This window comes from Lepidochelys kempii, unplaced genomic scaffold (assembly GCF_965140265.1).
Source record: "Lepidochelys kempii isolate rLepKem1 unplaced genomic scaffold, rLepKem1.hap2 scaffold_174, whole genome shotgun sequence".
Classification (NCBI taxonomy): Eukaryota; Metazoa; Chordata; order Testudines; family Cheloniidae; genus Lepidochelys; species Lepidochelys kempii.
This window is the reverse complement of record NW_027333613.1, coordinates 24,938-37,029: the sequence shown is the minus strand read 5'-3', so window position 1 is coordinate 37,029 and position 12,092 is coordinate 24,938. Positions and strand designations below refer to the sequence as shown.

The following is a 12,092-nucleotide window of genomic DNA, read 5'->3' as shown; positions in this document are numbered from 1 at the left end:
TACCTACAAGAGAGAACCCAGGAGTCCTGGCTCCCAGCCCCCCCCCCACCCCACCTCTCATGCACCAGCTCCCAGAGGCGGGGAGAGAACCCAGGAGTCCTGGCTCTCTGACCCACCAGCCCCCACTCCACTCCCAGAGGTGGGGGGAGAACCCAGGAATCCTGGCTCCCAGTGTTAACTCCCAGGCCGGTTTCCAAGGCAGAGCGGGTCTGGCCCAGTTATGGGGCAGCCGGGGCTCACCCCGCCAGAGTCGGGGGGCAGGATCGTTTGCCGGCAGCCAGGGCAGGGCCGCACCTGGAGCCCGGCCACGCCCCAGCCTCAAAGGTCGAGGAAACCTGCAGCTATAAAACAGGGAAGAGAGAGAGACAGCCAGCGCCAGGGAGAGAACCCAGGAGTCCGGGCTCCCAGCCCCCCTGCTCTGACCCACCAGCCCCCACTCCCCTCCCAGAGCCGGGGAGAGAACCCAGGAGTCCGGGCTCCCAGCCCCTCCTGCTCTAACCCACCAGCCCCCACTCCCCTCCCAGAGCCAGGGAGAGAACCCAGGAGTCCGGGCTCCCAGCCCCCACCCCGCTCTAACCCACCAGCCCCCGCTGCCCTCCCAGAGCTGGGGAGAGAACCCAGGAGTCCGGGCTCCCAGCCCCCCCGCCCCAAGCTCCAGGCCCACCACGTGAAGGTCACGGGCCTTTCCTGGGGGCTGACTCAGGTCTGTCCTCAGAGCCTCATGGGGAACCGAAAGCCCTGAATCATCACCCCCCCTCCCCGAGGCAGCTGGTGTCCGTCAGAGCCACAAGCCCATCTTACGTGGCCTCCCGGCACCCCCAGCCCATGGGGCCCAGCATGTCGCCCAGCCCCACGGCCTCAGCACCTGTAAAACCAGCCGCCCCGCCCCAGAGCCGGGCGCATCCAGCGCCGGGCGAGGGGTCCCCGTGTCACCGGCCGCCCCGCCTCAGAGCTGGCCGTATTTAGCGTGGGTGAGGGGTCACCGGCTGCCCTGCCCCAGAGGTGGCCGCATCCAGCGCCGGGCGAGGGGTCCCCATGTCACTGGCCGCCCCGCCCCAGAGCTGGCGGCATCCAGCGTGGGTGAGGGGTCACCGGCCGCCCCGCCCCAGAGCTGGCCGCATCCAGCGCCGGGCGAAGGGTCCCCATGTCACCGGCCGCCCCGCCCCAGAGCTGGCCGCATCCAGCGTGGGTGAGGGGTCACCGGCCGCCCCGCCCCAGAACTGGCCGCATCCAGCGTGGGTGAGGGGTCCCCGGCCGCCCCGCCCCAGAGCTGGCCGCATCCAGCGTGGGTGAGGGGTCCCCGGCCGCCCCGCCCCAGAGCTGGCCGCATCCAGCGTGGGTGAGGGGTCCCCCGGCCGCCCCGCCCCAGAGCTGGCCGCATCCAGCGTGGGTGAGGGGTCCCTGGCTGCCCCGCCCCAGAGCTGGCCGCATCCAGCGTGGGTGAGGGGTCCCCGGCCGCCCCGCCCCAGAGCTGGCCGCATCCAGCGTGGGTGAGGGGTCCCTGGCTGCCCCGCCCCAGAGCTGGCCGCATCCAGCGTGGGTGAGGGGTCCCTGGCTGCCCCGCCCCAGAGCTGGCCGCATCCAGCGTGGGTGAGGGGTCCCCGGCCGCCCCGCCCCAGAGCTGGCCGCATCTCCGCCGCGAGGCCTCGCTATCTGTGCGCGAGGCCCGTTTCCGAGCGCGCTGGCGGGTGGGGGCGGGGGGTGGGGGAGCGACCTTGGCAGGGGAACTGGTTTCGTTTCCTTCAGTTTATCAGGGACGCGCAGGAAGGGCCGGGCAGGACGGACAGACGGACGATCCGGCAGCGTCTTCGGCATGGGGGCCCTGGTCCTGCTGCTCTGCCTGGCAGGTAGGCGCCACCCCTGCTCTCACCCACCGCACCCCACTGCCCTGCCCGAGCCGGGGAGAGAACCCAGGAGTCCGGGCTCCCAGCCCCCCCTGCTCTGACCCACCAGCCCCCACTCCCCTCCCAGAGCCCGGGAGAGAACCCAGGAGTCCGGGCTCCCAGCCCCCACCCGCTGCTCTAACCCACCAGCCCCCACTCCCCTCCCAGAGCCAGGGAGAGAACCCAGGAGTCCTGGCTCCCGGCCCCCCCGGTCTAACCACCAGTCTCCACTCGCCTCCCAGAGCCAGGGAGAGAACCCAGGAGTCCGGCCTCCCAGCACCCCCCTGCTCTAACCACTAGACCCCACTCCCCTCCCAGAGCCAGGGAGAGAACCCAGGAGTCCTGGCTCCCAGCCCCCCCTGCTCTGACCCACCAGCCCCCACTCCCCTCCCAGAGCCTGGGAGAGAACCCAGGAGTCCGGCCTCCCAGCACCCCCCTGCTCTAACCACTAGACCCCACTCCCCTCCCAGAGCCCGGGAGAGAACCCAGGAGTCCTGGCTCCCAGCCCCTCCTGCTCCATCCCACCACACCCCACTGCCCTCCCGGGCCGGGAAGAGAACCCAGGAGTCCTGGCTCCCGGCCCCCCCGGTCTAACCACCAGTCTCCACTCGCCTCCCAGAGCCAGGGAGAGAACCCAGGAGTCCGGGATCCCAGCCACCCCCCGAGTTTTATTTCTAGTTTCTCGTTTTGCGTCGAGCCCGAGGTCACTGTGGAAATGTCGTGAGCTTTCGCCTGCCGCAGCTTGGCCACCAGGGCCCGAATCTGCTCGGTTTGGGGTGCAGAAAAATGGAATTTTTTTGGTTGCCCCGTCAGTTTCCACCCCCCAAAACAGGGACCTTGCTCCTTTTCCCAGCAATATTGGGGTGAAAAGTGGGCAACCCCCCCCCCCCAGCTTTCCAAAAGGGTCAGCTACGACCCCAGCCACTGTGTCTGGCTCGTATCCCGGGAGCAAGGCGGCGGTGAACCGGGTTCTGTCGAGAGTTGCAATCTGTGGAGTTGCCCTAAAAGTCCATTTTTTGGATCCGAAGAGAATGTTAAGCCGCGTTAACTCTGAAACCTAATGAGGGCATGATTGGAAATGAACCACCAAAACTGAGTTGGGTGGCTGGAGAATAAGGCAGAAGGATTTGGGCGCAGGGGGGGCGGGGGAAGCTGGGGTTGGGGCTTTGGCCCCACCTTTCCGCCCCAGGGGACGTGTCTTCTCAATTGGGGTGTTAACTCTGAAGGCTAACGATGGTACGTTTCATGTTGCCGCTGGTGTTGGCTGAGAGAGGATCACTTAGGGGGCAGGATTTGAGGGCATGATGTAATTGGGGGGCCCACATCCTTTGGAACATGGAGGATGGAATCTGGATATTTAGGGGGGTGTTCACTCTGGGCCCTAACGGTGGCAAAATGAAAGCAAATTAAAAGATTGCACTCAACATAGGCGTGGGGCAGGGGGCAGTCAGAGGGCAGAGGTTGTGGGAGGAGAGAAATTAGCCTTCTATATTTCCTGTCCCCGGCAGCCAGGTTAGCAACGTGTGTGAATACTCTGGACCCTAATGATGGCCATTGACATGCAGCTAGCCAGGGGAAGTGTATTGGTGCCCTGTGTCTACTTTGAAGGTCTAATTGTGTGTCCCCCCCCCCCTTCCTCACCCCTCGAGTCTGCATCTTCACCCCGCCCGGCGATGGGGCCCAGGAACTAACCACGCCCGGCTCCAGGATCGAGGCCGCGTGCGACGGCTGCCCCCGCCATAAGTCATCGGCCACCCTCGTGCCGTCTTTCACCAAAACCACCCCCACCACGACCCACCGCACGACACGCCCCACCAATCACACCACGACCCACCCGACCACCCCCACCACGACCCACCGCACGACACGCCCCACCAATCACACCACGACCCACCCGACCAACCACACCACGCCCCACCGCACGACACGCCCCACCAATCACACCACGACCCACCCCACCAATCACACCACGACCCACCCCACCAATCACACCACGACCCGTGGGACCCACCACACCACGACCCACCCGGCCAACCACACCACCCCGCACACGACCCCCCACCTCACCACGGCGGCCCCGACGCTGCCCCCGGATGCGGCGGTAGGGAACTACTTGGTGTGGAATGGGTCGGACGTCTGCCTCCGGGTTCAGTCGGGCCTCCAGATCCGGATCCAATACGAGAACCGCACCAAAGCGTGGGTAAGAGGAAGGGGAGGCTAGTGGTTAGGGCTGCGGGGCTGGGAGCCAGGACTCCTGGGTTCTCTCCCCAGTCTGGGAGGGGAGTGGGGGCCAGTGGGTTAGACTGGGGTGGCCAGGTGCCAGGACTCCTGGGTTCCCTCCCTGGCTCCGGGAGGGCAGTGGGGGCTGGTGGTTAGAGCAGGGCGGGGCTGGGAGCCAGGACTCCTGGGTTCTCTCCCCAGCTCTGGGAGGGGAGTGGGGGCTGGTGGGTCAGAGCAGGGGGGCTGGGAGCCAGGACTCCTGGGTTCTCTCCCCAGCTCTGGGAGGGGAGTGGGGGCCGGTGGGTTAGAGCAGGGGTGGCTGGGAGGCCGGACTCCTGGGTTCTCTCCCCTGCTCTAGGAGGGGAGTGGGGGCTGGTGGTTAGAGCAGGGCGGGGCTGGGAGGCAGGACTCCTGGGTTCTCTCCCCTGCTCTAGGAGGGGAGTGGGGGCTGGTGGTTAGAGCAGGGCGGGGCTGGGAGGCCGGACTCCTGGGTTCTCTCCCCGGTTCTGGGAGGGGAGTGGGGGCTGGTGGGTCAGAGCAGGGGGGCTGGGAGCCAGGACTCCTGGGTTCTCTCCCCGGCTCTGGGAGGGGAGTGGAGGCTGGTGGGTTAGAGCAGGGGGGGCTGGGAGCCAGGACTCCTGGGTTCTCTCCCCTGCTCTAGGAGGGGAGTGGGGGCTGGTGGTTAGAGCAGGGCGGGGCTGGGAGGCCGGACTCCTGGGTTCTCTCCCCTGCTCTAGGAGGGGAGTGGGGGCTGGTGGTTAGAGCAGGGCGGGGCTGGGAGGCCGGACTCCTGGGTTCTCTCCCCTGCTCTAGGAGGGGAGTGGGGGCTGGTGGTTAGAGCAGGGCGGGGCTGGGAGGCCGGACTCCTGGGTTCTCTCCCTCGGACTCTTGGGGTTCAGGGATGAAGGTGATGCCGGGTCACCTGACTTCTCTCTCCCTCCCAGCTGTGGGGCGCGTTTACCGTCCAGCCGAACCACACCGTGGTGGTGGGAACCTGCTCCCAGGACTCAGCCACCATGAACATCACCTTCGCCCAGGGCTTCCTGCACTTCACCTTCGTGAAGGTACCGGCGGGGGGCTCCATGGGGCGCGCTCCCCCGGCAGGCGGGGCTGGCCCCAGGGCGGTGCAGTGGGGCAGGGGGCGGGGCGGGGGCTCGGCAGGGGGCGCGCTCCCCTGGCAGGCGGGGCTGGCCCCAGGGCGGCGCTGTGGGGCAGAGGGTGGGGCGGGGGCTCGGCAGGGGGCGCTCTCCCCCGGCAGGTGGGGCTGGCCCCAGGGCGGTGCTGTGGGGCAGGGGGCTCGGCAGGGGGCGCTCTCCCCCGGCAGGCGGGGCTGGCCCCAGGGCGGTGCAGTGGGGCAGGGGGTGGGGCGGGGGGCTTGGCAGGGGGTGCTCTCCCCCGGCAGGCAGGGCTGGCCCCAGGGCGGTGCTGTGGGGCAGGGGGCGGGGCGGGGGGCTCGGCAGGGGGCGCTCTCCCCTGGCAGGCAGGGCTGGCCCCAGGGCGGTGCTAGGGGGTGCTGGGGGGCAGGGGGCGGGGCGGGGGCTCGGCAGGGGGTGCTCTCCCCCGCCAGGCAGGGCTGGCCCCAGGGCGGTGCTGTGGGGCAGAGGGTGGGGCGGGGGGCTCGGCAGGGGGCGCTCTCCCCTGGCAGGCAGGGCTGGCCCCAGGGCGGTGCTGTGGGGCAGAGGGTGGGGCGGGGGGCTCGGCAGGGGGCGCTCTCCCCCGGCAGGCAGGGCTGGCCCCAGGGCGGTGCTGTGGGGCAGGGGGCGGGGCGGGGGCTCGGCAGGGGGAGCTCTCCCCCGGCAGGCGGGGCTGGCCCCAGGGCGGTGCTGTGGGGCAGGGGGCGGGGCGGGGGCTCGGCAGGGGGTGCTCTCCCCCAGCAGGCGGGGCTGGCCCCAGGGCGGTGCTGTGGGGCAGGGGGCGGGGGGCTCGGCAGGGGGCGCTCTCCCCCGCCAGGCGGGGCTGGCCCCAGGGCGGCGCTGTGGGGCAGAGGGTGGGGGCGGGGGCTCGGCAGGGGGCGCTCTCCCCCGGCAGGCGGGGCTGGCCCCAGGGCGGCGCTGTGGGGCAGAGGGTGGGGCGGGGGCTCGGCAGGGGGCGCTCTCCCCTGGCAGGCAGGGCTGGCCCCAGGGCGGTGCTGTGGGGCAGAGGGCGGGGGGCTCGGCAGGGGGCGCTCTCCCCCGGCAGGCAGGGCTGGCCCCAGGGCGGCGCTGGGGGGCACGGGGCGGGGCGGGGGCTCGGCAGGGGGCGCTCTCCCCCGACAGGCAGGGCTGGCCCCAGGGCGGTGCTGTGGGGCAGGGGGCGGGGCGGGGGCTCGGCAGGGGGCGCTCTCCCCCGACAGGCAGGGCTGACCCCAGGGCGGTGCTAGGGGGTGCTGGGGGGCAGGGGGCGGGGCGGGGGCTCGGCAGGGGGTGCTCTCCCCTGGCAGGCAGGGCTGGCCCCAGGGCGGTGCTGTGGGACAGGGGGCGGGGGGCTCGGCAGGGGGCGCTCTCCCCTGGCAGGCGGGGCTGGCCCCAGGGCGGTGCTGTGGGGCAGGGGGCGGGGCGGGGGCTCGGCAGGGGGTGCTCTCCCCCGGCAGGCGGGGCTGGCCCCAGGGCGGTGCTGTGGGGCAGGGGGCGGGGCGGGGGCTCGGCAGGGGGTGCTCTCCCCCGGCAGGCAGGGCTGGCCCCAGGGCGGCGCTGGGGGGCACGGGGCGGGGCGGGGGCTCGGCAGGGGGCGCTCTCCCCCGACAGGCAGGGCTGGCCCCAGGGCGGTGCTGTGGGGCAGGGGGCGGGGCAGGGGCTCGGCAGGGGGCGCTCTCCCCCGGCAGGCAGGGCTGGCCCCAGGGCGGCGCTGTGGGGCAGAGGGTGGGGCGGGGGGCTCAGCAGGGGGCGCTCTCCCCCGGCAGGCAGGGCTGGCCCCGGGGCGGTGCTGGGGGGCGCTGTGGGGCAGGGGTTGTGTAGACCGCTGCTGTGTTCCACCCCAGAGGTGGCTGCAGGTCCGTGCTGGGCGGATGTTGGGGGTCCAAACGTTGGGGGTCCCTCGTGTCTCCCCAGAATACAACCCAAAACGCTGTCTACCTGCACGAGGTCAGAGCCAGCTTGAGCGTCCACTTCCCCGGGGCCACACGTGAGAACTGGGGGTCCAGGCTGTTGTGGGGGGAGGTTTGGGGGAGTTGGGGGGAGATGGGGAAAAGGTTTAGGGCATTGGGGCGAGCTCGGGGCGCGTTCGGGGCGGTCGGGGTGACTTTGGGAGGTCAGGAGTGACTTTGAAGGTTTGGGGTGACTTTGAGGGGTTGCGGTGACTTTTGGGGGGTCCGGGGTGACTGAGGGTTTGGGGTGACTTGGGGGGGGTTGGGGTGACTTTGGAGGTTTGGGAAGGTCAGGGGTGACTGGGGATTCGGGGTGACTGAGGGGTTGGGGTGACTTTGGAGGTTTGGGGGGTCGGGGGTGACTGGGGATTTGGGTGTTAGGGTGATTGGGGGTCAGGGTGACTGGGGGTTTGCGGTGACTTTGGGGATTTGGGAGGTTTGGGATTTTGGGAGGGTCAGAGGGGAGTTTGGGGGTTTGGGGGGGTCGGGGTTGACTTTGGAGGTTCAGGGGAGTCGGGGCTGACTGAGGATTCGGGGGGGTCAGGGTGACTTTGGGGATTTGCGGTGACCTTGTGGATTTGGGGGGTCTGCGGTGACTTTGTGGGGTCAGAGGTGAGTTTGTGGGTTTGGGGGGGTCGGGGTTGACTTTGGGGTTTCAGGGGTGACTGGGGGCTCAGGGTGACTTTGGGGGGTTGGGTTGACTTGCGGGGACAGTTCGGGACCCAGGGTTGGTGAGGTGGGTGATATGGGGGTTCGGCGTGACTTTGGCGGGTGAGAGGTGAGTTGGGGGGGTCGGACTTGACTTTGGGGGGTTCAGGGGTGCCTGGGGGCTTGGAGTGACTTTGGGGGGGTGAGAGGTGTGTTAGGGGGGTCGGGGGTTGACTCTGGGAGTTCAGGGGTGCCTGGGGGCTCGGGGTGGCTTTGGGGGGTCAGAGGTGGGTTTGGGGGGTTGGGGTTGATTTTGGTGGGTTCAGGGGTGCCTGGGGGCCCGGGGTGGCTCTGGGGGGTCAGAGGTGGGTTTGGGGGGTCGGGGTTGACTTTGGGGGTTCAGAGGTGCCTGGGGGCCCGGGGTGGCTTGGGGGGGTCAGAGGTGGGTTTGGGGGGTTGGGGTTGACTTTGGGGGTTCAGGGGTGCCTGGGGGCCTGGGGTGGCTTGGGGGGGTCAGAGGTGGGTTTGGGGGGTCGGGGTTGATTTGGGGGGTTCAGGGGTGGCTTTGGGGGGGTCAGAGGTGGGTTTGGGGGGTCGGGGTTGATTTGCGGGGTTCAGGGGTGCCTGGGGGCTCGGGGTGGCTTTGGGGGGTCAGAGGTGGGTTTGGGGGGTCGGGGTTGATTTTGGTGGGTTCAGGGGTGCCTGGGGGCTCGGGGTGGCTCTGGGGGGTCAGAGGTGGGTTTGGGGGGTCGGGGTTGACTTTGGGGGTTCAGGGGTGCCTGGGGGCCCGGGGTGGCTTGGGGGGTCAGAGGTGGGTTTGGGGGGTCGGGGTTGACTTTGGGGGTTCAGGGGTGCCTGGGGGCTCGGGGTGGCTTTGGGGGGTCAGAGGTGGGTTTGGGGGGTCGGGGTTGACTTTGGGGGTTCAGTGGTGCCTGGGGGCTCGGGGTGGCTTTGGGGGGTCAGAGGTGGGTTTGGGGGGTCGGGGTTGACTTTGGTGGGTTCAGGGGTGCCTGGGGGCTCGGGGTGGCTCTGGGGGGTCAGAGGTGGGTTTGGGGGGTCGGGGTTGATTTGGGGGTTCAGGGGTGGCTTTGGGGTGTCGGGCGGCCTGGCGGGGCCGGTTCGGGACTCGGGGTGACTCGGGGGGCCGGCTCTGAGCTCTCGCCCCCCGCAGAGAGCCAGTTCGCGGCGCAGAACAGCAGCCTGCGGGAGTTCGAAGCCCGGCTGGGGAAGTCCTACCAGTGCGGGAACCGCAGCCTGGCGCTGGCCCCCGCCTTCCACCTCGACGCCCTGCACGAGCGGCTCCAGGCCTTCGCCCTTCCCAGGGGCCACTTCGGGGACGGTACGGGCCCCCCGCGGCCCCAGACCTGCCCCCCGCGGCCCCTCTGCTGCCCCAGCAACCTCTCCTCTCGCCCTGCCCCCCATTTCCCCCGATCCGAGCCCCGCTCCCCCATACCCCTCTCGTCTCCCCATGCCCTCCATTTCCCCCGATCCGAGCCCCGCTCCCCCATACCCCTCTCGTCTCCCCTTGCCCCCATTTCCCCGATCCAAGCCCTGCTCCCCTTGCCCCCCATTTCCCCCGATCCAAGCCCCGCTCCCCCATACCTCTCTCGTCTCCCCGTGCCCTCCATTTCCCCCGATCCGAGCCCCGCTCCCCCATACCCCTCTCGTCTCCCCTTGCCCCCATTTCCCCGATCCGAGCCCTGCTCCCCTTGCCCCCCATTTCCCCCGATCCAAGCCCTGCTCCCCCATACCCCTCTCATCTCCCCCTGCTCCCATTTCCCCCGATCCGAGCCCTGCTCCCCCATACCCCTCTCGTCTCCCCTTGCCCCCATTTCCCCGATCCGAGCCCTGCTCCCCTTGCCCCCCCATTTCCCCCGATCCGAGCCCTGCCCCCCATACCCCTCTCCTCTCCCAGTGCCCCCCATTTCCCCCGATCTGAGCCCTGCCCCCCCATACCCCTCTCATCTCCCCTTGTTTCCCCATTTCCCCCGATCCGAGCCCTGCTCCCCCATACCCCTCTCGTCTCCCCTTGCCCCCATTTCCCCGATCCGAGCCCTGCTCCCCTTGCCCCCCCATTTCCCCCGATCCGAGCCCTGCCCCCCATACCCCTCTCCTCTCCCAGTGCCCCCCATTTCCCCCGATCTGAGCCCTGCCCCCCATACCCCTCTCATCTCCCCTTGTTTCCCCATTTCCCCCGATCCGAGCCCTGCTCCCCCATACCCCTCTCGTCTCCCCTTGCCCCCATTTCCCCGATCCGAGCCCTGCTCCCCTTGCCCCTCCATTTCCCCCAATCCAAGCCCTGCCCCCCCATTCCCCTCTCATCTCCCTCTGCCCCCCCACCCCGGGGTCTCAGCCCTGCCCCTCCTCTCTTGCAGCCGAGCAGTGCCCGGAGGATCGGCACAGCATGGTGGTCCCCATCGTCATCGGGGTGGTTCTTCTGGTCCTGATCCTGATCATCGTCATCGCCTACATGCTGGGCCGGCGCCGGTCCCGGGGCGGCTACCAGACCATCTGAGGGGCTGGGACACAGGCCAGGGGGCGGGAGCTGGGATGGGGCCTGTCCCCTCTAGGGGCGTTGGCTCCCCTCTGCCTCGGGGGCGGGGAGTGGGGTGAGGAAGAAGGTCCAAGATCCATGTATTTTATTTTACTGATTAAATAAATTCGGGCCGGAGTGGGGGGGGGGTTGTTGGTAAATACGAGGACGTCTCAGTTATTGCTCGTGCCCCGGCTCCTGGCAGCATCCCAGTGAGCTCGCCCGGCGCTGGATGCGGCCACCTCTGGGGCAGGGCGGCCGGTGACACGGGGACCCCTCACCCGGCGCTGAGATGCGGCCCCCTCTGGATGGATAGACTGGCTGGACAGATAGATACAGCCCCTGCCAGCATGTCCTCCTTGCTGTCCGTCTGTCCATCCGGAAGGCCGGGCAGCTGGACAGACAGAGCATCTGAGTCAGCCAGGCTGGGGCTGACCGGGCAGCTATGGGGCAGGAGGGGGGCAGAGAGAGGGGCCAGGTGTTGGCGGACAATTACAGTACGGCTTCTTTGGGTTGAAGTCTTTGTTTATTGAGGTTACAGAGAACCCAGGCATCCGGTTCCCCGGTTCCTCTCAATACCCCCCCCCCCCCCGACTTCAACTGCCCCTTGCCCAGCCTGGTTGCAAATTCCCAGCTCCCTGCCACCACCCCAGTTCTGACACCCAGCCCCTACCCACACTCCCGCCTGGCACCCTCACTTCACCTACCTCCCTACACCTGCCCCCAGGTTGGGGGGAGGGAAGGGAATAAACATTCAGCAGATTAATCAGGGGGGCTGGGAGGCAGGACGTCTGGGTTCTCTCCCCAGCTCTGGGAGGGGAGTCGGGGCTGGTGGGTTAGAGCAGGGACGGGGCTGGGAGCCAGGACTCCTGGGTTCTCTCCCTGGCTCCGGGAGGGGAGTTGGGGCTGGTGAGTTAGAGCAGGGGGGGCCGGCAGGCAGGACTCCTGGGTTTTCTCCCCGGCTCTAGGAGGGGAGTCGGGGCTGGTGGGTTAGAGCAGGGACGGGGCTGGGAGCCAGGACTCCTGGGTTCTATCCCTCAGTCCCGAAGGGTCAGAGCCAGTGCCTCACGGATCTCGGCCGCGGCGCCATCCTCTCCCTCCCCGTCCTCGACGGGATCTTCCTCCTCCTCCTCCTCTTCCTCCACCATCCAGCGGGGCTGGAAGACGTCGCCGTGCATCTCGCAGACGTTGTGGAGGGTGGAGCAGGCGGCGATCAGGGTGGGCAGGAAAGAGACATCCGTGTCGTTGCGTTTCTGAAGGCAGCGCCAGCGACCCCTCAGGCGCCCGAACGCCACCCCCACCACAGTGCGGGCGGCGGCGGCGTACTCGTTAAAACGCCTCTGGGCCGGCGTCAGCTCCCCGGCCCGGTAAGGCCTCATCAGCCAGGGCAGGAGCGGGTAGGACGGGCCGCCCAGCAAGTAGACGGGCACCTGGACGCCTCCCACGTCCCGGGCCGCCCCGGGGAAGAGCTCCCCCCGCTGGGCGCGCTGGTAGAGCTCGGAGGCCCGCAGCACCTGGGCGTCGGTCTGCCTCCCGGGGCAGCCGACGTTGACGTCCCAGAAGCAGCCGCGGGCGTCGACGGCGGCCTGCAGCACCACCGAGTGCCAACCCCGGCGGTTGAAGTACCCGGCGGCGTTCTCGTTGGGGGCCCGGATGGGGATGTGCAGGGCCCCCAGCACGCCGGCCAGCTGGGGCGGGGCGGGGAAGCCGGCGGCCCGGGGCCCGGCGGGGGCGGCCACGTAGGCCG

At 69.5% G+C, this 12,092-nt stretch overlaps 1 protein-coding gene across 2 annotated transcripts; it reads left to right on the top strand.

Annotated features, from left to right (window-relative positions):
* Nucleotides 1-1,721: 1,721 nt before the first annotated feature.
* CD68 (CD68 molecule) lies at nucleotides 1,722-11,185 on the top strand. Of its 2 annotated transcripts, XM_073326902.1 has the most exons (6): nucleotides 1,724-1,847; nucleotides 3,533-4,083; nucleotides 5,048-5,167; nucleotides 7,130-7,202; nucleotides 8,984-9,151; nucleotides 10,188-10,499. In XM_073326902.1, the coding sequence occupies exons 1-6, from the start codon at nucleotides 1,814-1,816 to the stop codon at nucleotides 10,325-10,327; spliced, it is 1,086 nt and encodes a 361-aa protein (XP_073183003.1). In that variant the 5' UTR covers nucleotides 1,724-1,813; the 3' UTR covers nucleotides 10,328-10,499. The 2 variants fall into 2 exon arrangements, with proteins under 2 accessions (XP_073183005.1, XP_073183003.1); XM_073326904.1 differs by lacking the exon at nucleotides 7,130-7,202 and having other exon boundaries at nucleotides 1,722-1,847; nucleotides 10,188-11,185.
* Nucleotides 11,186-12,092: the final 907 nt, after the last annotated feature.